Source organism: Aythya marila, assembly GCF_965140915.1.
Source record: "Aythya marila genome assembly, chromosome: 1".
NCBI classification, from domain to species: Eukaryota; Metazoa; Chordata; class Aves; order Anseriformes; family Anatidae; genus Aythya; species Aythya marila.
In genome coordinates, this window is record NC_139042.1 from 6,091,494 (window position 1) to 6,113,976 (window position 22,483).

General features: G+C 39.6%; 1 protein-coding gene across 3 annotated transcripts in view; it reads left to right on the top strand.

Annotated features, from left to right (window-relative positions):
* PICALM (phosphatidylinositol binding clathrin assembly protein) overlaps positions 1-22,483 on the top strand; it is a 65,450-nt gene that overhangs the window by 13,797 nt on the left and 29,170 nt on the right. For all 3 annotated transcript variants that reach the window (XM_082769243.1, XM_082769244.1, XM_082769245.1), the window contains exons 2-7: positions 14,064-14,206; positions 16,305-16,380; positions 17,680-17,782; positions 19,820-19,913; positions 20,428-20,539; positions 21,864-21,970. In XM_082769243.1, the coding sequence (XP_082625369.1) occupies positions 14,064-14,206; positions 16,305-16,380; positions 17,680-17,782; positions 19,820-19,913; positions 20,428-20,539; positions 21,864-21,970 (635 nt within the window). The remainder of the gene's footprint in view (positions 1-14,063; positions 14,207-16,304; positions 16,381-17,679; positions 17,783-19,819; positions 19,914-20,427; positions 20,540-21,863; positions 21,971-22,483) is intronic.

Sequence of the window (22,483 nt, forward strand, 5' to 3'; positions counted from 1 at the left end):
CTGAAATAAAGGGAGAATTTTGTGGCTTGAAAATCTGTTCAATGAGATGTGGTAGGAAATCAGGCTGGCATTCGGTGGTGGTTTAAGTTACACTTTGCTAGAAAATGATGGTGTATCGTCACTACAGAACTGTTTCCTGGTGCATCCTTTAGAACAAAACGATGCAGAAGGTAGCCAGACACCTAAATTGCAGCAAAACCCACCAAAACTGCAATTGTGTGAATACTTTGTATATATAAAAAAAACCCTTAAAGCTTAGAAACACTGCTGGAGGAGGTGTTTACTGACAAAATGTATCTGGGCTCAAAGTCAGGTGAGTTCTGTATGCTTTCCTCTAATGTAGGATTACGGGAGTCATAAATATCAGAGGAAACAATAGGTATATTTAAATCCTACCTTCTTGCTGCAGAAGCACTGCATGGTGAGGATTTTTTTCCCCTGCTGTGTGTCTTCTGTGTACAAAATGGTTTCTCTGGCCCAGTAGGCTGGACTCCAGTGGTGTAGCGCTCATAGCACGCTACCAGGTAAGGGCATGCTGTTAATGTAATGTCCTGCCCTCTCTGAGCACCTTACGGTAGACTACAGGATGAACTTGGGTGTATAAAGTCTGCCGGCTTGGAATAGCTCCCTGTTACCAATAGGAGATGGAAGTAGTTAAAGCTATACAGTGCTCAAAGTAATTGGTCATCAGGAAGATAGGAATGTTCCAGCTCCAATCCACTTCCCACCAACCACCGTATAACTGTCCACACTGTAAATTTTGTACTGTACACTTAATATTTCAATATTGAGGTGGATGGCTGTTACTCAAAATCAAAGCCTGCCCATCCAAAAGAACTCCTCTGATGGCAGACCTAATGTATCCTCAAACAGTAGGACACTAGAAAGCAGGTGGCTACCTTATGGGAGCCTAAAGAAGTGGGCGCATCCTCAACTGCAGTTCAGCCCTCTGAAAATACCACCTCAGCATTGAACAAATAACTTCATAATTTTATTCTTCATTAAAACTGGGCATGTGATCACTGCGCAAGAATATATTTTTTTTTCTTCCTTGGTTTAAAGATGACCTTGGGTTAAATGCTGGGTTTGAACGTTCTGCTTATGCGGCAGTTGTCATGTGAGCTGGCAGATGCAGACAGTTTTCATCTTGTAATCAAGAATCACCTTTAAAATATGTTCCGCAAGCTCATTATTACACATTTTTGTAAAGATAGGATCAAGGCTCTAAGTTTAGGGATGCTTTCAGTGGGAATAATGTGTTGGTGTTTGGCAGGGGAAACCAATAGCTATTTAGGACTAATTTTGTGATAAAATGCTTTTAAGAGGTACTGTTGTAATTGAACGTGGAACAAAAGTGTTCAGTTGTTTTAGCAGATCTGGGATGTTTATTTGGAGGGCTGGAGCACCTCTCCTCTGAAGGAAGGCTGAGAGAGCTGGGTCTGTGCAGGCTGGAGAAGAGAAGGCTCTGGGGTGAGCTCATTGCAGCTTTTCAGTACTTAAAGGGGGCTTATAGAAAGGATGGAGAGTGTCTTTGTACATGGGCAGACAGTGACAGGACAAGGAGGAATGGTTTTAAACTAAAAGAGGGGAGATTTAGATCAGATGTTAGGAGGAAATCCTTCACTCAGAGGGTGGTGAGGCCCTGGCACAGGCTGCCCAGAGAAGTTACGGATGCCCCATCCCTGGAAGTACCCAAGACCAGGTTGGACACCACCAAAAATCCCTCACAGAGATGTAGTTTATGCCATCAGAACAGTTTTTGTGGAAAAATGTCTTATCACTAATGGTTCTTCATCTGAAGTAACGTTTTGTCAGTACGCACATCCACTCCAGAGATCCCTACCCACAGCCATGTTAAGGAATACTTAAGCTAGTTGGATTCAAATTGGCAGGACCTGGTAAACATCCCCTGAAACAAACTTCTTGATTCCAGCTCAAGTAATCTCGGAAATCTTTGGCAGCTTTCTCTATGCAACTTTGAGTACCTGCAAACAGCAGACAAAAAGGGACTGTAGGGACAGGACCTGGAAAACTGATTACAGGAAGGTGACCGTTACCTTTTACATAATTTAGTGATTTTTCCCATAGACTTAGTTCTTTCCTGTTAGAAAAATTGTTCTCTATGGGTACATGTAATAAGAACAAGAGTGGTTTTTGATGTTGTTTTTTTTGCGTGTCTGAGGAACAACAGTGTAGTTTGCCATCAAGTTGGAAGACATTTAAAGAGGAGAATATGTCCTTACGTGTTTCTTTTGTGCTAGATGATACTTCTAAGTGGTATGTTGGCATACAGTATGCGGTGGCGTTGTTGCAGCTGCTCTTCAGGACAAGATTAGAAGGCAAAGTTATGCTGAGGAATCGTAGCAGTACTCCACAAATGCTTGCAAGTACAGAGTCCCAAATGGGTGAAGAAGAAGTCAAGGTTGAGTATAAAATAAGGGTTATCTGACAGTGCTGGAGAGAGGCTTTGGCTCTTTTCACTTTCATTGTAAAGCACCAGTGTTAGGCTGCAGTAAAAGCGAGTGACCCTAGAGGGGTGTAGTATGGGGCAAGAAGCTTTCCTTTCTGTTTGGTGTTGTGAAGCTTCAGCTGGGGAGCTGTACACTGTTTGGGGCACTATATTTTGGAGGGGAAAAGTGAAATTGGAGAGGATTAAGAGTTCAGCTGGTTAGGTTGGATAGTTAGGAAGAAGATAACTGGAAAGTTAGGAAGCACTGGAAGGAAAATACTTGCTATTTTCTGTCGTCCATTTTCTTAACATTGCTTTGCCTGGCTTGCAGGTACAGACAGGAATGGGACCACTGTTCCAGGTCAGAGAGCTGTCCCATGAAATATCCTGTGGATAACTGTCCCTTGGGTGAATAAGGGAAATCGTGTGATAACTGAGGTCCTTTCCAGCCCTTGTTGGTGTCATAGGCTAGGTTACAAGGGGCTTTGTAAATAAAGAAGCTAGTGTGTGAAGTGATGTAAAGGGTAGTGAGGTAAGGGAGTCAGAAGCAAAATGTACTTTAAATCTCACCCCTGCTTCCCTGTTGGCTTTTCTACTGTGTGTAACTTATCCTAACCTGTTGCTATGAAATTGTCTTGTGTTCCCCCACAAAAAACCCTTTAACTTACATGAGGTGTTAATCTTCGATCAAGATCTAGGTAAATCAAGCTGTGGCTTGTGCTTCACTTGCAGGGTAGTGATGCAGGGGGAGCGGAGGAGTGAGTTGCCTTGCAGCAGCAGCCACCTCAGCTGGATCTATTAATTTGAAGACTGCTTAGGATGAGCTTGATTGCCTTTTCCTTGTGTAAAAAAAAAAAAAAAAAGAGGGGTGGAGTCATAAAACTGGTCAAAATGGACCTGCTTTTTTGGGGGGGAGGGGTTGGTGTGGATGACCTCTGGAGGTGCTGCCCAACTTGGGTTACTTTTCAACTCTCTGAGCCTAATGATTTGTAACTTGTTTCCTTTATTGTACTCTAATGCTCTGGCGATTCAGGTAGTTCTCCTGGTTGAACTTGAAAGAATACCAGCAGCATCTCTCGTCCAAAAGTGTAATGTGATTATGCTTGCGGGATAAATGGAACAGCTTAAAATCGATGTTGTTTTTTCTAGGAGAAATGTATCCGGTTAGATGAGCAGGGAAGAATCATGGTGTTGGTATATTCAGTTTCTAAATTGCTCTAGCTTGTTTATGTGCCATCATGGTACAGTTAATCACGTGTAATTGTGCCTGTAACTGCTTCTCAATTAATGAGACAAAAACACCTGAAGCTAGACAATTGTATTTACATGTGTGGCTGAAGCAGTGTTATGGTGTGAGCCTTAACGTGACGGGATGTTCAGTAAGTCTAAAGGTAAGAATTGATAGAGGAAGCAATATTCTGGTAGGTCTTCAGTTGGGCTTGCCATTTCCAGTGTTTGTAACTGTGGGGAACTTTGCAAAAACATAAATATCAGATCAAAATGATAATTTGCAACCTCCCTATACATGGGAATTAAATGGGAAAAGTTTCCCTGTTTTTTTTAGTGTGACTTACCTACTGTTTTTAAAGCTGTTTCCTTTATTTTATCTATTGATGCTTGTTTGCTGGTAGAAGCTCCTGATCTTGCTCAGAAGTCCTGGTGGAAGCAGTTACCCAGCTGAACCTGCTCCTACTCTACTCCACTTTCACACAAAGTATCTTGGACAGCTTTTACAGTGCTCAAACACAAGAAGTAAAGGTTAGTCAAGAAGCTGCCAGAGGAGTAAATCCAGACTGTTAAAGATACTGAGGCAGTAATGCTGAGTTCGCAGGCTTCCTGATAGAAACACAGTTTCCAAGAATTGCAGATGAAAATTACAGTTTTAGCTAGAGAGGGAATAGTTTAGTTCTATTTGAACTGGAAAGAGGGAAAAAAAAAAAAGGCAAGATAAAACTTGATGAAATGAAAATAGAAATTGTTGGCTGTAGAACAAGTTATTCTACATTATATTAAACTTGCCTTCTGCCTTTTTTATTCTGCTTATCTAATATGAATAAGATTAATCATGCTCCTTGTAAGTGTGGAAAGCCCAGAAGAGTCATTCTTCTCAGATTTCTTTAACTTTTCCACAGATTGTTTCCTGAGTCAGCATATCTAGCTCTTAGAAACACATGATGTGCTAAAGAAGAGTCATCAGCTGGAATTTTTGTTAGGAGAAATGTATCATCTAGATTTCCTTGACCAGCTCTTGAGGGAACTTGGATGAAGGCACTGGGAGGTCTGCTGTAGAAAACACCATCTAGTAAAGAAGTTTGGTACAAGTATATTAATTCAGAATAGCGGGAAAAGAAAAACCACAACTAAGTTGAGGAAAAAATGCAGTTTATGGAATATTTTGTTTTCAACTGCAAATGCAGATATTTTCCGGTAATTGCGAAAATGAGGAATTCACTCAGTTACTAAAGACACCAGGTTATAGAATATCCTTCTGTCAGATAACAGTCTCTCTCACTGGCTCATTCTTCCTCTCTTGACCACTTAAGTGTGTCATTTGGGGTTTCCTTGTTTTGGCACAGGCTTCATTTGCGTTTACCAAATGTATCTCGTTGAGGAAGAAATCAATTTCAAAGAATTGTCAGAATGGCATGCTTGAATTAATTCTCATTCAGAAGAGCTACTTTGATTATTGCTTTTAGACAAATTGGTTATCTGATGAGAATTATTTATTTACATCCAGCAACTTTCTAACCCTGTTTCCTGTAACTAAGTAAGGGCATCAGCTATGGAAGAGTTGGGAAATGAGTTAGAAATTTACCATATGTATACATTAAATTGTCTGGGTTTAAGACAGATTGGAATGTGCAGGGTTTGCTGTCAGCACAACTGTTAGCCTGTCAAAGGAGATCTTAATGATCAGCCGACCTCCATATTTTGTTCTTTCTTTAGTATTTCTAGTTTCCAGTGTCTTATAAGCGTCCAGAATCCTTTTATGGCACAGTTAAATCCTCTAGTGTTTAAATACTGAAGAATAGTATGTGCTAAATGCTCTGGTTTTGCGGGGTTCTGCTGGGATTCATGATCTGTTCAGGCAAACTGATATGTATTTGTGAAGCCTTTTCAAGTTTGTTTATTCATTTTATCTTAATTTTGGGGAAATAATTTTTTGTACCTGCATAAAATCGGAATGAACTTTAAGAACTATGGAAGTGCTTGCTTACCTTCATAATCAGCTTGTCAAGATGAGCTTAAAAAACACCTCGATGATCCAAAGCAGTTGTTATCAGCAGCAGCCCCTGATGACAGTGACTCTTGTTGATACTTCAGACTGGACGTTTGAAATCGAGGGGCCATCTTGACTCACCTTCTGTTCAAAGTAGCATGATGATCTGTTGTGGAAACTTGAAGAAAACAAAGCAACTAGAAAAAATATAGGAGGTGAAGAAATTGAAGTCTTACGCTAAATGTTCCACAAAGTGTGAAAACTTGGATTAAAAGGAAAGTTTTAGATCAGGAAGTGACAAAATAAAAACTGACTTATGGAAAATATTGATGCTGTGTGGCTAAATTCGGTTTCTACTTCATTTGAAATTTGCTGCAAAATGCTACCTTAATGTACCTGCAGTCTCCATTTGTTTTTTTTTCCCCTCAATTTTCTCTACTGCATAATGTCCTTCTGGAAAGGAAAGATCTGGCAGGCTTGTGCGCCCTGCCAGAGCCTGTGATGGGGATATTTAAAATATGCTTTAGCTGTATTCTTAACACAAAGGAAATAATTTTTTTTTGTCTAGTGGCAAACCTAGTAACAGCATAAATCTGATCATTCCCGATTAGAGACCGTTTTAAGGCAAGCTTGCTGACTTCTGATTTCTTTCACCAAATTCCTAGAAAGCTGACACCGTTAGCTGCTGTGATGCTGTGCACGGTCAGAAGGGAGGGATTCACATCTCTGCTGAGATTCTTGTCCAGCCCTCCTTAATTCCCTAGCTGTGAAACCATTTCGTAGCTGCTCATATTCAGCATTTGCATCACATTTAAGATTGATGACCAACTGATGGAACGTTTCACATTTCTTACTCTTTTCCAGTGATCAAATATTTGCCTAGAGTGAAAAATATTAACATAAGAAAATGAGAGCTCAGCACAGCAGCAAGGGTTATAACCTGGGAGCTGTAAAAATGGAAATCTAGACAGCTAGAGAAGGGAATTGAACTGAAGTCCTATAAAACTATAGTTTGTGCTCTGCTGTTTCAACTGTTGGGCTAAGTACAGACACCAAAATTTTCCCCATTGTATATGATTTTAAAAACTAATAAAATGCGAATGGTTTAGCTTTGGATGTTTGGTTTCGGGAGAAACTGCTCCCATGGTGGTGATCTTTAATCAATAGCTGTTCAAACCTTTAGTTCAAGAGTTTAACTAAAATCCACTGGTACAGCTGGAGGTGAAAAGGAAGATTGATCTTAAGCAAACGAGTGCTCTTGGGTAGGATTATTTCAAGCAGAGACATTGTCCCAATCTCTGCCTTTAATGATTAGCCACGAGCATTTCCTCATGCAAGTGGAATGTCAGTCACCCGTGCGTTATCTCTTCAGTTTGAAGTCTAATCCATATGCTAAATGGATCGTGTTCTGTTCAGTTCCTCAATGTTGACATAATTTCAAAGGAATAATCACCAAATCCATTCAAGGAATGTTTTTTATTTCCTTTTATATCTAAAAAATGAATATATGCCTTCACTATGTGTTTTGGCTGTAGCTGTAAGTTTGAGTTAGATAAACTTGATCTGATGCATAGTTGGCTTGTGCTTAAATTTCCTATATGGTGATGGATCCAAATAGTATCTTTTGGCTCTCCTGCCCTTAAAGATGAAGTGCGAAGGCAAAGGAGAGAACTTCCTGACAACTTGATGGAGTTGGTTGGATAATTTCACTTTTTCTACCCCAGGGTGCTACAACTTTGTGGTGGTTTGTGCTTTAGAATAAGAGATTCTCACTATTTTGGAAGAGCAGGGCATTCAGAATTCTTAGTGAAAGTTTGAATGCGTGGGAGATGATAGGTGTATCCCTCCTGGCACTGTACTTTCCTTGTCTGGTCACTGAGTTACCTGAATGAAAGAAGCATGTGCTATCTGGAAAGCGTGCAATCTCTTCAAAACGACCTTTAAACTTTGGCAATGACTTGTGGTAGAGTACAGGTATGACACGTACATCTGCCCCAGAAGAATGATACCAAGAAGTGAGCTATTTGATCACCAGGGTGGTGCTTCAATAATTTCAAAACTGCTTAAAATTATTGGACTTTTAATTAAGAATCAGAAAACTAATCATCTGTAGCACTTGTTATTGGGCACATCTGTATTAAGTGTGTGCTTGTGGAAGATCACAGAACAAATGGGAGGAGATTGGAACCTCCTATGGGACCCAAAGCTGTGTGTGTATCCTGGATGTGTAAGCTCAGGTGTTAGCAGGCCCTGTGCTTGACTGGTCCTCACTGGTGCTTTTTGTGTGCTGCTTTTCTGGTGGATAGGCAGAAATCAAATGGTTTAAAAAGTTTATGGTTTAATCAAATGGTTTTCAATGTTAAAATGTGCAGCAGGATGTTTTTTTCCCCCCTTTTATTGTTCAGACGGCCATTTCTGTACTAAATCTCGTACATAGCTGCGATGCTGTGCTGGTGACACCAATTTCTGTGCCAGCGGGCAGCGTCAAACGCAAGCTTGACTCCCGTGAGAAGCTGTGCAGGGGGACACGGAGACTTCACGGTGCTACCACCTAGGGAGCAAGAGGAAATCCTCCAGCCAGGCGATGCCCCTCGCATACCGGATGGCTTCAGGAGGAAACTTGGATCCTTTAAACAGGAGCAACAGGCAACTGACCTGCTCATCTTCTGAAACCCACTTTTGGAGCTTTGTTTTCTCACAGGCTTTCAAAAAATAAAGAAGTTGGCCAATTCTTTCAGTGCAAACTACCTGAATTTCTAGCTGGGCTTGCAACTTGCTTTTTTTTTTCCCAGTAGCAGCTGGTTTGACTGTTGTGGGTGAGCAGCTCTCCAGGGCTGAGGCACCTAGTTCCTGGTTGTTTCCCAGTCAGCTTCATAAAACTGCAATATACACATATACATCAATGAAGAGCAAAGCACTCTTATTCAGAAAAAAAAATATGATCCTGTTTTAAGCCAAATTTAGCCAATCTTTTTTTTTTTTTTTAAAAAAAAAGCGTGTATTGCCATATTTTCACTTCTCTCATTAACACTGGGATAATGAGGTCCTTCATCACAACTGTTACTGGAAGTATTGCTCCATAAATCACTCGTTCTGATGTAGCTTCCCAAGTTATCTCCACATGATTAAAAAAAAAAAGTGTTAAAAATGGTATTTTGTAGGAGCTTGTTGTAAGCAAGCTCAGTTGATGAATTCTTTCACCAGAGTAGTCATGGGGCTTTCAGTCAATCATGATTTCAGATTCAATCAGCTATAGATGTAGAAACTGAGCAAGTAATTGTTGATCAAAATAATTCAGCATGTTCAAGCGTATTTGCGTTTGGTGTTTAACTCTAGATAGCATCTTTCATTATACCAAAGATGAAAAAGCAGAAGATATCAAAATAAGCTTTTGTCACAGTTCCTTGAGCTATTTTGGAGTACCTGGAAGTGTAGGGCGTGCTTTTTGGCCTGGCAGGGCCGATTCTTGGAAATATTTTCATGTTAATACCTAGAAACATTAAAAATGAGAGGTGCAGTGAAACCTCTGGAAATACCTCAAGTACATGCAGTGGCTGATGATGTAATTTTGGCTTGCCTCGAGTCGTCTCGTTCAGGTTACTGCAGCTGATGGTCGGAGCTAGTGAAGTCTGTTTTCAAGCCAAATGTTGTTAATCTCACTGAGCTAATATGAGCTAAATTCTACGAAGAAATTCATAAAAACTTGCCTAGGTAACCTGGGGCTGCTTTATGTGGGGAAGCAAAGTTAGTTGTTCATGGCTCTGTCTTCTGAGAATGCTTCGTGCAAGATGAGGTCATAGGAATGTAGAATCATTAAGGTAGGAAAAGCCCTCCAAGATCATCTGGTTCAACCATCCCCCTGCCACCAATGTCACTCACTGAACCACGTCCCCAAGCACCACATTCAGCCTCTCCTTGAACACCCCCAGGGACAGTGACTCCATCACCTCCCTGGGCAACCCGTCCCAGTGCCTGACTGCTCTTTCTGAGCAGAAATGTCTCCTCATTTCCAACCTGAACCTCCCCTGACACAACTTGAGGCCATTCCCTGTGGTCCTATCACTAGTTATCTGTGAGAAGAGGCTGCCCCAGCTCCCCACTATTTCCTTTCAGGTAGTTGCAGAGAGGAATAAGGTCTCCCCTGAGCCTCTTCTCCAGGCCAACCACCCCCAATTCCCTCAGCTGCTCTTCTAGCTCTAGTTGGGTCAGAGGCACATCTTGACAGCCCACGTGCTCTCTAGGATAATTTGTGGCACCGCCTTTGATGCTTAACTGTGTATCCTGGCTGTCCCGTTGGGTCCGTGCCATCTCTTGCCATGTGTTGGCTAATCCTCAGCTGCACGCCTGGTGTGCTGGAGACACTGCAGCAAAGCAGCCTTGTGCACAGACAGCTGCTTGCTTCTTGGGTGTGAGTACTCAGTCTTGCTGTGCCTCTCACCTTTGTACTGCTGTGCACAAGCAGCTATCGGTGTGTAATGCTTTAGTAAAAACAATGAATCATTGGGTTCTGGCCTGTAAGGAAGGCCAAGCAGCTGTAAAGATTATGGATATCTGGGTTGGGAGAGCAAATACGTCCTTTTTCCCACCCAAGGTACTCTACAATACGATGCTGCACAGGCTGTGCCAGCTGACCTCAGCAGCTTTAAGTAATAGAATTGCTTTGGTGTGGGTGCAATTGCACATCCTCAGTGTCGCTAGAAAGTCTGCAGGCCAGAGCTTTGTCATGATTCCCTGGAAAGGTCTTGCTCTGCTGAAAAAGGAAAAACAAAAATGACATCAAGTCTTTGCTGCTAAATGACTTCCATCTGATGTAATAAAAATGATTTGGTATTTTCTAGTTAAAAAAACCTCTTCTAAGAAAATTGTGTAATTTTGAAAGCTTTGCTGAAGTTTGGTGTGTGATTGAATGTAGGTAGGTGAAACAATTCTGCAAACCCTCTTATTACGTAGAGGTTTAAGGCTTTGAAACCTTTATTTGAAATACATGCACGTTGGACTACTCTTCCAGACTTCACCTCACTTTGTACATCACTCCTCTGTTTGTGTGTGCCCATTTTCTCATTCTCTTTACATTGACTGGGCAAAAAATCACAAAGTCTTCAGAAGGTCCACAAACCATCCCACTATTTGACCACAGTAAGCTTAAAAACATGGTTTCTTACAGGTTCTGGTACCCGACTGCTTCCACTGCATGTATTTTCCCCTTTTTGTGCTGTGGATTCCCTTTGCTGCGACATCTGCTGCCTCCAGGGACCTGCTGTGAACCAAAGACAGCTTTCATGTTCTCTCCCTGTGCTCCCACCCCTTTAACCTTATGTCGTGCAGATGAACAAGCCACCTCCTTCAACCCTGGCCATCCCCATGGCCTGTCTGTCCCCAGCTACATCCGTGGCCGTGCATTAATTGCAGCCTGAGCCTCCTGTGTACGCCCGTCCCAGCCAGCGACAAGCTGAACTTGAAGTTCTTGTTGCTGAGCGCTGCTTTCCTTGCAGCAACGATCCCTGCTGGTTATTTCACATTTCCGTGCTGTCTGTCATGCACTGTGGAAGTTGAGATGCTTTTGGAGCTGGAAAGGTGGGGGTAAGGAATCAGCCCTCCTTGTCCTCCCCTTGCACAACGAGATCACAGCCAAAACATCACCCTGAAAGTCACCTCTCTTTCACCAAGGGTTGTTTTGTATTTTTTTGGCCTTTTCTGAGGTGAAGTCTCTTCCTTTCAGTGCCTTGCCCATGGGGTTGGGTACTGGGGCCCGAGATCCGCTGCTCTGGGCACTTGGGTTTCCAAACATGCAGCTGGTGTTTTGATGGGTGGGGGTGAGACACCTCGTGTGAGGCGTAGGACAGTGAAACTAATTATACATTTGTTCCCTCCCTTAATGAGGGCTCTCTGTGGGGTAGGATAAATAACACCGTGTGTGACGCTCGTCCTGGTGAGCCAGCAGGATGCGGGGCGCCGTGTCCCTCCTGCTACCTCGCTGCTTGCTTCTCCTGCCCTGCCTAGCACACAAATCGCTGGTGTATTTCTTTACCTGATGAGCATTCCTCATGCAAACACTTCCAAAGAAGCTTTTGGGTAGATTTAACTTTTCTAGAATATGTCTGACGTGGGCACTTTAGTGTAGAAGGACCTACCAGGCTATTAAGCATCTGTGCTGATGAAAATGTCTTCTCTTGAACACACTTGTGCATCTGTTCAACCTGCATTTTATATAGGAAGAAGCTTCTTATCTTGCTAAACTTATTTTGTGGTAACTTATTTCGCAGTCACTCTTCCCCGTTTGCATTTGCAAATGCATTTCCTTCCATTCAAGGCCAGACTTGCCTGTTTACTTCTCTTCTTGCCCGTTTTCTCCCAGTTGGCTGATGTTTCTCCTTCCCTAACGTGCCTGCCCTGTCTTCCCCCACCCCCAAGTTCATTCATATGCTTTTCACACAAACACTCATCAGTTCTGTGAGGGATGATCTGCTGCTGCTGTCACAGAGCCTGTTTTCTCTTACACACAGCAGCAGATCCCAAAGCCTGATCCCAAAGTCTTTTTTTAAGCACATCTTTCAGCAGAAGATCCCATCCAGAAGGGATGGGATTTCTCTGGTAACTTTAGGTAGTGGATTTTCAAGTGACACCTCTTTGGGATTATTGATTAGTTTGCAAATGTTGAATTTAATCATAGAAATTCTTACTTTCTCATCTGTTGCACCTCTTAGAGCAAAATGTGCCATCCCGCGATGCCTGCCTGCGTGTTTGATATGTGGTGCTGCCAGGTAGCCTCGCACAGAACAGCTCGGGTTGTTCCTTAGGTGGCAGGGCCTGGAGACAAGGCTGCAGGGCTTGGTTTTAATGATCCGGTTCAGAGCACTTCTCTTGCTGAGTAATATCCTCACATTGTCTTAACACCAAAAGTCATCACCCAGTAATAGATAACCGTGACTTCAAGATGAGGTCATGAGTGCCTGGAGTCATCCCGGTTTGACTTGTAGATAAAGGAAGGGCTAATCTCACCATCTCAAAATGTTTTGGATGGGGAAGTCATTTCCTGCGTGCTTCCTTTACTAATTACACTTGTAAATGGCAGCTCTTCCAGTCCTGACAGCATCAGTTCCGAGTTTATGGTGGCTGTGCTGTCTGCTTCATGTGTCTGAAGAAAGCTTCCCGTCTGTCTCCTGTCCTTTGCAATGAGAGCTTGATTATGGCAGGACAGAGCTTTGCCTTCAAGGGTGAATGGAACCTTTCAGGTGAAAGTCTCCAGTTCAATTTCCAGTAGACCACACACAGGCACGGGGCTTGGTTTCTGATCCTTATTGAGTGATGCTCACTGGTAAGGCTATCTGAGTGCCAGTGACTGATTTTGGGGCTGATAATGATAGTAAAATGTCATTGATGACTGTGGAGAGCAAAGTTAAAGCTTCATATTCAGCACTAGCAAGCGGTGTTTTGTCACCCTTGGATCTTAACAGTTGCTTCTGTGTGTGTTACTGTAACATCATGCTCTTAAATCACCTCTTCATTCATCAGCGTTTGAAACTAAGTGACTGGACTGCTACTTATTATTTCAGTGGTTTTTCAACCTCGTCTTCTCCTGGTGACAGTCCTGACCCTAGCAAAGCTAGAAGGAAGGTAGGCAGGGTAACATTTTTAAACACCCGTTTGAAGATTCACTAGGTCTTGTCTATCCAGGCAGAATAAAAATTGGATAACCCTCTTTCAGCTAGCCAAACGTGGCCTCTGCTGTGCTCCTAACCATGATTTGTTAAGAAGAACCAACCATGTTTTAACTAAGTTAACCTGTCAGCTTCTGGCATTATAGCTAGAGGTGTGTTCTTTCATTTGACACTTCCTCTGTTACACTTTTGAAGGTGTTAATTGCATTGTATCAAGACTTAAGCAATTTGAATTTCATATTGCTCACACTGTACCAATGGCTAGAAGAGTTTACCAGTCCATTTAGAAGCCAAAAATCTGAGGTTTCATACTTAAAATTAATTCTAGTCTTCCAGCAAAGCTTCAGAAAGTAGTAGCAAGTAAGAATTCTTTTGGTCATTAAAGTGTTGGATATTTGAAGCTGGGAGTTGTTAGAGGTAGTGTAAATTACTTTGGTGCTTCTGTTCCAGGACTTTCTAAGGCAACTGCAAAAACAAAACAAAAAAAAAAAAACACAAAAAACAAAAAACAAAGGAGGACCAGGAATCTTGGCAGTGAGGAAAGTGGAGCTTGTATTATGAGGTTCTGGTGGACCAAAGACACCGTGCTTTTCAAGAAATTATTCATTTCCCTGGAAAGCCCCACCATTTTCGTTGGAAATACTCATTTATAAAATTAGCATACTGATTTTTTTTGTATGTTATTGATCTTCTGTCACAGAAGATGCAATAATAATTAAAAATGTCTGTTTTGCAGATTTAATCCAGTGCACAAATGAGATGAATGTCAACATCCCACAGCTGGCGGACAGTTTGTTTGAAAGAACGACCAACAGTAGCTGGGTAGTGGTCTTCAAATCTCTCATCACAACCCATCATCTAATGGTGTATGGAAATGAGGTAATACAGCAAACAATATCTTTCTGAGAACGGTTACAAGACTTCATTCCTATAAATTTCAGCTAAATTCTTCCACTAATCTTTGAAAGAAAATCTTTATTTCAGCCTGTTTTATGTTCAACTTTGCAGGAACATAAGATTTATTGTATTTGCCTACTTAGTTTTTTTCTGCTTCGAAGTTTGTAGTGCTTGTCCTGAATGCAGATTTGAATGCTGGAGGTACCTTTTCCTGTGGTGTTATTTTAGTTATTTAAAAGTCAACTCCCAAATGATTTCTACCATTGTCTCCCAGCCTTTTCCAGCGAAAGGAGCTGCATGTCTGGGAGCTGGTTTTGAGTGTGAACATCAAATTGAGTGTAACACCAAATCCTGTTGAACAATTAAACAAATGAATAAAACCCCAATTTAAACAAAAAGCAGTAAGTTTGTTTTGCTCCACAACATTAATTCCTATGGGGCTTTATTTTCCAAGCATAGCAGCTGCTTGGATTTTCTATGTTTAAAAAACAGTAAAGCTTTTCTATACTTTTCAGGTTTTATTAGAAAGTATTTGTAAACATTGCTTGTTACTGCAAGCAGTACAATATAAGCTATGTGAGTTGAGGGATAGCTTTAGAAAATTACAAGTAGAATTCTGTAGAGAGGACCAAAACTTTTAATTTGTTTGCATTCAGTGTTCTTGTATTTCCTGTGGCTGGGTTGTGAGGTTTAAATTAAAAATAAATAAAAAATGCATGCCTGCATACATATGTGCAAAAAATACAAGCATTTACACACACGCACAGGTTTCTCTTGCGGGTTAGCTGCAGAGAGAGCATTTTTGGTCTTGATGAAATACACTGGATCTATCCTTTGAAGCTAAGTAAGCCACAAGAGGGCAAACTTTTCATGTTGACACTAAGCATCATTGTTGGGCTAATTGATACTTTCCAAAATCGCCTCTACGCTTTTGCTGTGCTTGCACTTTTTAGTACAAATTTTAAACTGATACTGATACACTTTACAGTAATTAAAGATATTCACAGAACCATTGTCTGAAGTTCTTAAAATTTTAAGAATAAAGCTGCCAAACAAATTTTACTTGACAAGTGTGTTACAGGAATTATGAGCATGAGTGCTTCTCGAGATTAAACTTTTCACAGCTAGAAATATTACTTGAGCAATTAACAAGGAAATCATTGAGTGCTGATGAAAATGTCTGGAAGGTGATAAAGAATCTGTAAATCCCTCTGTAAAAGTTGAGAAGCATTTGGTCCTTCAGCTTTCACTTAATTCATTTATGGCTGAGTACTGAGTGCATTACCCTCCTCTAGTCTATTATCTATTTATGCTAATGAAAATAATTTAGTACGTGTTACACTAATCAGAACTGTTTTTCCTCAGTGAAAATGTTATTACAAGTGAATGATTGTCTGGATTATATTTGTAGCCACTCTCTAGAGAGTGTTTCATAAAATTATTTTTCCTGCTAACTGAAGATGTGCTGCCAGTGATCTGAAGTCTCTTTAAAAGATGAAAATCACATAATTTATTTTGTGAAACAGTTTGGAATTATGTGCAACTAACCTGAGATGTACTAAGCATGGTACTGTAATGTTTTATATGGGTTATTATGTTTAGTTAATGCTTAATTTATAAGCAAATAAACCTCTGTTACCTTATTTACATACTTAAGCTAAGTACTTATTAAAATTATGTGCTGAGTAAAGATTCCATGGCAGACTGGTAAAATTAAATTCACCGTTTTAAAATTGAAGTTAGTGAAACAACTTTGAGCATACAGAATGAGGATTTGTGTGTTTTTTAGAAGCTTCCTGTACGGTATTCTGGCTTAAAATAAACAGTCTTTCAGTCAGTCCTTCATGCAGTATCTGTGACTTTAATTTACTCACAGATTTTTACTATTTTTACTGAAATAAATAACTTCATATGAAAATTCAGCTGAGTTTTTGTAATAGTTTCCAGATTTGAAATCAATTCTAAAGCCTAAAAGCTAAATTTTATATAACCTGGGTAACAAGAGTTTCTACTACTGTTACCTCAGTTCCAGCTCACTGGTAATATAGTAAAATAATTTATTTTTTTCCCTTTCATCTAGCGTTTTATCCAGTATCTGGCGTCCAGAAACACATTGTTTAATTTGAGCAATTTCCTAGATAAAAGTGGATTACAAGGTAAGATATCTCTTTCATTAAAAATTAGTAGTGTGCTGGCAGGCAGTAAGTGCAACTCAGTAATTTTGATGGACCCTTGTCATTGAAGAAGTAATTTTTCTGTGTATTTTACCCCAGAGTGCATTTCTTAATTTAGAGTGCTGTTGTGGCATGGCAGAAGTTACATGCTGGTGGAATTTGGTGCATCTTTTCAAAATAATTCCTATAAAAGTTTCTTACGTCTTTAGTTACATAGATCTGAATTAGTATTCTTGCTATTTCTCAGAAGACTTCTCCATTTGGAGAGGTGTATTTTGATTAGTAAGTTAAATTTCAAAATGCATCATACGTGCATTGGATTCAGTATCGGAGTGAGACACAAACTGCTGTGTTAAAACAAAAACAATAAAACAAAAACCCAACCTAATGTATTTCAGAGTTGCTTAAAGACTATTTCATCCATTTTTGAGATGAATGAAATAACCTTTGAATTCTTTAAATTCTGTGGGTAAATGAGTTCTTACTTGGTTCAGATTTTTTAACTGGGATATTCTTCCAAACTGCTACTCTACAGTTCAATGCAGTTCTGATCGTGCATGTAGCTTCATTTTTTTTTTTCCATGAGGTGTTTTTTGCTTTCTGCATTGCTGGTTGTAATTTTTGCTAGGAGTGCACTGACCCTGCTATGTTGGGTGATTGCCTAGGGACAGCTGCCTTCTCAGGCATAGCCAAGGGTCTACCAAATTGCCTCATTTTATTGAGTCTCAATTTCCATGCTCCCAGCATAAATTATGAACAGATTTTTTTTGGCCTGCATCCTTTTGAAATATTTTGATAACTGTTAATCTGTCAACACTGTCTTAATTTTAGTAAAATTTCTATCACGTTCTAATGTTTCCTTCAATGCCTTCTTTTGTTTTCTTCAATCCACTTCTTTTGTGGAGCTGATGCAAACATCTTCATAAGTGCATCATACAGGTTTTTTTTATAGCAATTTCACTCCTAATTTTAGGAAATTTGCATAAAAATACTGTTTTGCTTTTGAAAGTTATTTTCTTAGGAAGTGAAGTGTAAACTTGTACATAGTTTAGTTCTTCTACCTATTTGCAGTATTACCTGTTGGATTTACTTGCTGAATACAAGGAAGTACACAATTCTTGGTAGCACAAACTAACCTCGCAAAACCAGGCAAAAATTTAATGAATACCAGGCAAAAATATAATGAAGCTGTCTTGTGTTAGTATCTTGAACTTTTAGAGTAAGGTTTTTGTTCATTAATTGACTGGGCAAGTAATAAGCTTCTGAAACTTCTTTTTTCAGGGTATGACATGTCAACATTTATCAGGCGGTATAGCAGGTATCTGAATGAAAAGGCAGTTTCCTATAGACAGGTGGCTTTTGACTTCACAAAAGTAAAAAGAGGGTAAGAACTGCTGTTTGGTTTGATTGTCTTGAGGTTTTGTCTTACATCTGTAAGTAAAGCAATTAAAGCTGAAATATGTTGGTTATAGCTTAGTGCTGTGTGCATAAAAATATTTGTGAAATTACACAGTAATGTCTGTTTTCCTCGCTTAGACATGCCCCATCACACACTATCAACTTTCTAGTAATATATATTGCCAGAATATTTGACTTCAATTATTGTAATTGTACTTCTTGTAAACTTTGAGTTTAATATATAGAAATGAAAAACGGTATGCATCAAAGAATATTAAGAAAAACTGATAAATCTGGGGGCAAGTTGATTGCCTTTGTAAAGGTAGGGCAGCTCACACTTTTGAGAGGACATTGTGGCAGTTGCTTTTTGTCTACCTGAATTAAAAACTTACCTTGAAAGTGAGCTCCTTCAAGAGAAATTGGTTATTTGAGACTAGGTACGTGTTTTGCATGCAAAATAACAATGTAAAGCACCAGTAATTGGATAACCATCATGTTACTTATCAGGAGATCACCTTCATGAGAGGCCAGAGAAAGTGTACTAATCATGGCTAAAAGTCTTTCCTTCTTTGTACGTTATCTCTGTAAGCAGTGCTTTTTAAAGTTCAAAAAACATAGTTTTACATGAACATCCATAAACAGGATAATTTAGTGTTGCAAAAAATCTTAATTCACTCACAAAATTTAACTTAAAATTAAGTGGGGGTTGACCATAGCATTACACCATCTGCTACTGCCTTGCAGCAGTGGAAGTGGCCTGAGAACACTGTCCAAATCCCTTAGGTATCATTGCTAATACTGTAGAGCCCATTTTGTTTTAAACTCTAATAGTAAAGTAAAAGGGGAATTCCTGGATTCCTTTTACTCTTTCTGCCTTCAGAGATGATTGGAGTCCCAACAGCACCAACTCTTAGCCTCATAGCAGGTGTGGGAGGGGGTCAGGTGGCTGCAGATCCGCTAGAGATGCACACTTTTTTCATAGTCAGGATGTTTAAGACATAAAGAGGTGAATTATTTAGGCCTAAAGAGCATAATTATTCAGCCCCTAGCTTGTGCCTGGAGGTACTTCTGTGAGCTAGGAAAAATGCCTGTTCTGGGGACAGCAATCTGTTGGTTCCACACCTCATTTTTTTCCATGGCACTGCACCCGTGCCCTTTCACACTGGGCTTGTTGCAGTTGCTGTTCGCTGTTAGGAGGGAATAAACTGCTCAAGCAGAAAGCTGACCACAGCCAGCTGCCTGTTGCCTTCCAGGTTGGAGAACAGCCACAGCCTTTTCTGTGCAGATGCACAGGCTTGCACTTCCAGGAACCCTTTGGTTTGCTGCGTGCATGCAGATGGGCTGTAAGGCTGGCTGCTTTGTCTTACAGGCAGCAGTTGTTTCTTGTCACTGAGGTGATTTGACCTCTTCCTTGGCTGTTGCTTGTCTTGGATATTTAGGAGTAACTTAATGCATTTTTTTTCAAACAGACAGCAAAATAACACTTAGTCTATTCTGAGCAATTAAACAACCAGACATTGGTAGTTCACCATTAAAAGGAATTGTCATGTAATCTCTATAATCTTTCTGGAAAAGCTTGAAAAGCATACTACCAAGCTTGTTTTTTCATTCTTACTGCTTTCAGTTGGAAAGAAAATAATCTAGAGTGACATGAAACAATCAAGGTACTGGGAAAAGCATAGGTAAAAATATGCTTTATGAAAAAAAAACCTTGTGAGTGTTTTTTTGGTTACCTGATGCGTCATAACTGCTATATTTCTAAGCAATATCAGTTTCATTCCCTCAGAATAAATATTCATTTTGGAGTCATGTTTTGGCCAAATAAAAATTGGTGCTTTTGTGCACTGCAGTTATTACAGCTGTATTGGCGAGACAGCGTTTTTAAACATCAAAATGCCTGCTTTGTATGGCTGTATGAATTTAAATGTTTTCACTGACCTGTTTTATTTTCTACATTTCGTTTCTCGCTAACAGTTGCTTTCAAAATTCACTCAAAGGATTTTCTTTTGTTTTGTACAAACAGGGCTGATGGAGTGATGAGAACAATGAGCACAGAAAAACTCCTAAAAACTGTACCAATTATACAGAATCAAATGGATGCACTTCTTGATTTCAATGTAAGTTTAGCAGTGTGTACACATCAAACACTATTGACTGTTGTACAACCTCTACAGGCTTGTAAAATAGGTTAAGATTAAAGGTCTTGAACCTGATTCCATGTTCTTCCTTTTTGTTCATCTTATCCACAGAGTTTGAAAAGCAAAATGCATTTTGTTCACTGATATACCCCAAGAAACCAGAAAAAAAAATGTGATGCTAACTGGAGAGAATGCTTCATACTAAATCAGTGCTAATTGTGCACATTGTATAATAATTTTATTCATGTAAAAGTTGATTACTTCTGTGCTCTCTTCAGTTCTGTTAATTAATGTTAACATTAGTTAACACAGATGTTTATCAAAATGATTGAATTTATTCCCTGCTGAGAGATGTTGATTTACTGCTTACCTTCCAGTAACAGCCAATGATATGATCAGAAAGCATGCATTGGGACAGACTACTGAAGTTCAGCTCTAAGTTTCCCAATAAGGGATCAATTCAGTTAAATTAACTTTTTTCTGATCTTCCTAGGTCAATAGCAATGAACTTACAAATGGTGTAATTAACGCTGCCTTCATGCTTCTCTTCAAAGATGCCATTAGACTGTTTGCTGCGTATAACGAAGGGATTATTAACCTCTTGGGTAAATATAACTGCTTTCTGCAATGCTACGTTTTGGGGAGGGAGCCCAGTAAACAATTGCAAACATCTGCTCTTTTTTTTTTTTTTTTTTTTTTTTTTTGAGAAATAGAAATGGTAATATTACTGGTTTTACAGCAATACTTTTTTCCCAAGTCAGATTTATTTCCACGGATTTTCTGTCTGGTTCCATTTTTCACTGCATGTATATAGGGATCAGTACGTTTTTGAAAGCAAAGCCAATTCAAGATTTTCTTTTTTCTTCTAGTGTTCTGCTTGTCTCGTTAAACTGCTTGGTAAATATGAGCCATAATACTGATAATTTTTTTTGAAGAGCGAAGAAAACAATCACATTTTGTTTATTGTTAAATGGAGTAGGTTGCTGTCAGTTACCAGTTTGCAGCCACAGTATCAGTGATTGATTGAGTGGCTTTTGAAGCTTTAATGTTGGCTGTTTAGAGTAATTGGTTAGTTATGTTTCTAAAGCATATCTTACATTTTAAGGGAAATTATAATTCCCCACTTCAGGTCCTTTCACTCACACGCTGCAGATAAAAGGGAAACAAAGTCTAGAAATAACTAAGTTTAAAGTAGCCTGATGATATGCCTCTTTGAGTTGTATTCTATGATTGGATCAAGCTATCTGATTGTTGCTATTACTAGTGCTGGCAAAATGGAAAGTAAACTCTAGAATTAGTCAATGAAGGACAGATATATTTAGAGTCGCTGTCAAGTTGTTTTCCCTCAGTGATAAGAACTCGGATAAAGTTGCTTTGATTGATGTTTTGAATGAAGCCCAGTATAGAAACAAGCCTGAAAGCACTATTTCAAGAAGGTGGGGTAGAACCTCCCACTTTCAGCACCAGTGTTTTGCAATCTGTTGCATCTCGTTGTAGGCCACCCTATAAAAAGAGACATCAGTCTTGCAGAAAATACCACAATCTTGCCTGATAGGTGGCTTCTGGATTACTGTAGACTTGTGACTGTCAGTTCATAAACTTTTTTTTTTAATGAGGATGAATTTATATTTCTTTGGATAACCTATTCTTAGGGCTGACAATCCTCTTCAGGGTGCTTCTGTTTGAGAGATCCTTGAGTAACTGCAAAGTAAAGTGTAACTGCATCCAGGCGATCATTAGCTCGTGTTCAGTGGAGCTTTTGTCATTTGGTGCAACTTAGGCATAGCGACTTCAGCAGTTAATTTGGCAAAACAAATCTGCAGGCATTTTCTGTTTGCCTTGTTTTATTTGCTTTTACTTTTGAAATACACACAGGAACATTGCAGGATGCTTGATTTTATTTAATGCAACTATTCTTGCTGTTTATAGAAAAATACTTTGATATGAAAAAGAACCAGTGCAAAGAAGGTCTTGACATATATAAGAAGTTTCTCACTAGAATGACACGGATTTCGGAGTTCCTCAAAGTTGCAGAGGTAAACCCCAGTGACTGAGTCCTCTAGTTGAAATAAAGTGCTTATTTTCTTGTAAAGCAGATACTGCTTCCTTTCAGCCTGTCTAGTTTCATTTCCATCAACTGTCATCGTGTCAGTCTCTTTCCTTGTGATCAGTTCATTTGAGGACTGTGTTGAAAAACCTGACGACAAAATGCTTTTATATTTATACATTCTCCTTAAGCGAAAGATAAACCAGTATTTTAAAACTTCCGTGGTTACGTAACATTGTTAGCTGTCCTTGAAAAGAGCCTTGCTGTAAGCAAGGTGATCTGCTACTTTCTCTGTATTCTAGTTTGAAACCCAAAATTCCGTCGTGCTAAGTTTTAGATGAAATAACAGCTCAACAAATAAGAAATTGAAATTGAGATAAGTAGGTGAACCTGTGATTTTTTTTTTAAGATCTTTTGACTAACTCCTATGGGCATGCTCACTGAAGAAAAATCAGTTACCTTGCAAAATGTGTATTTAATGTATTTATTCTGTTGCACTTTG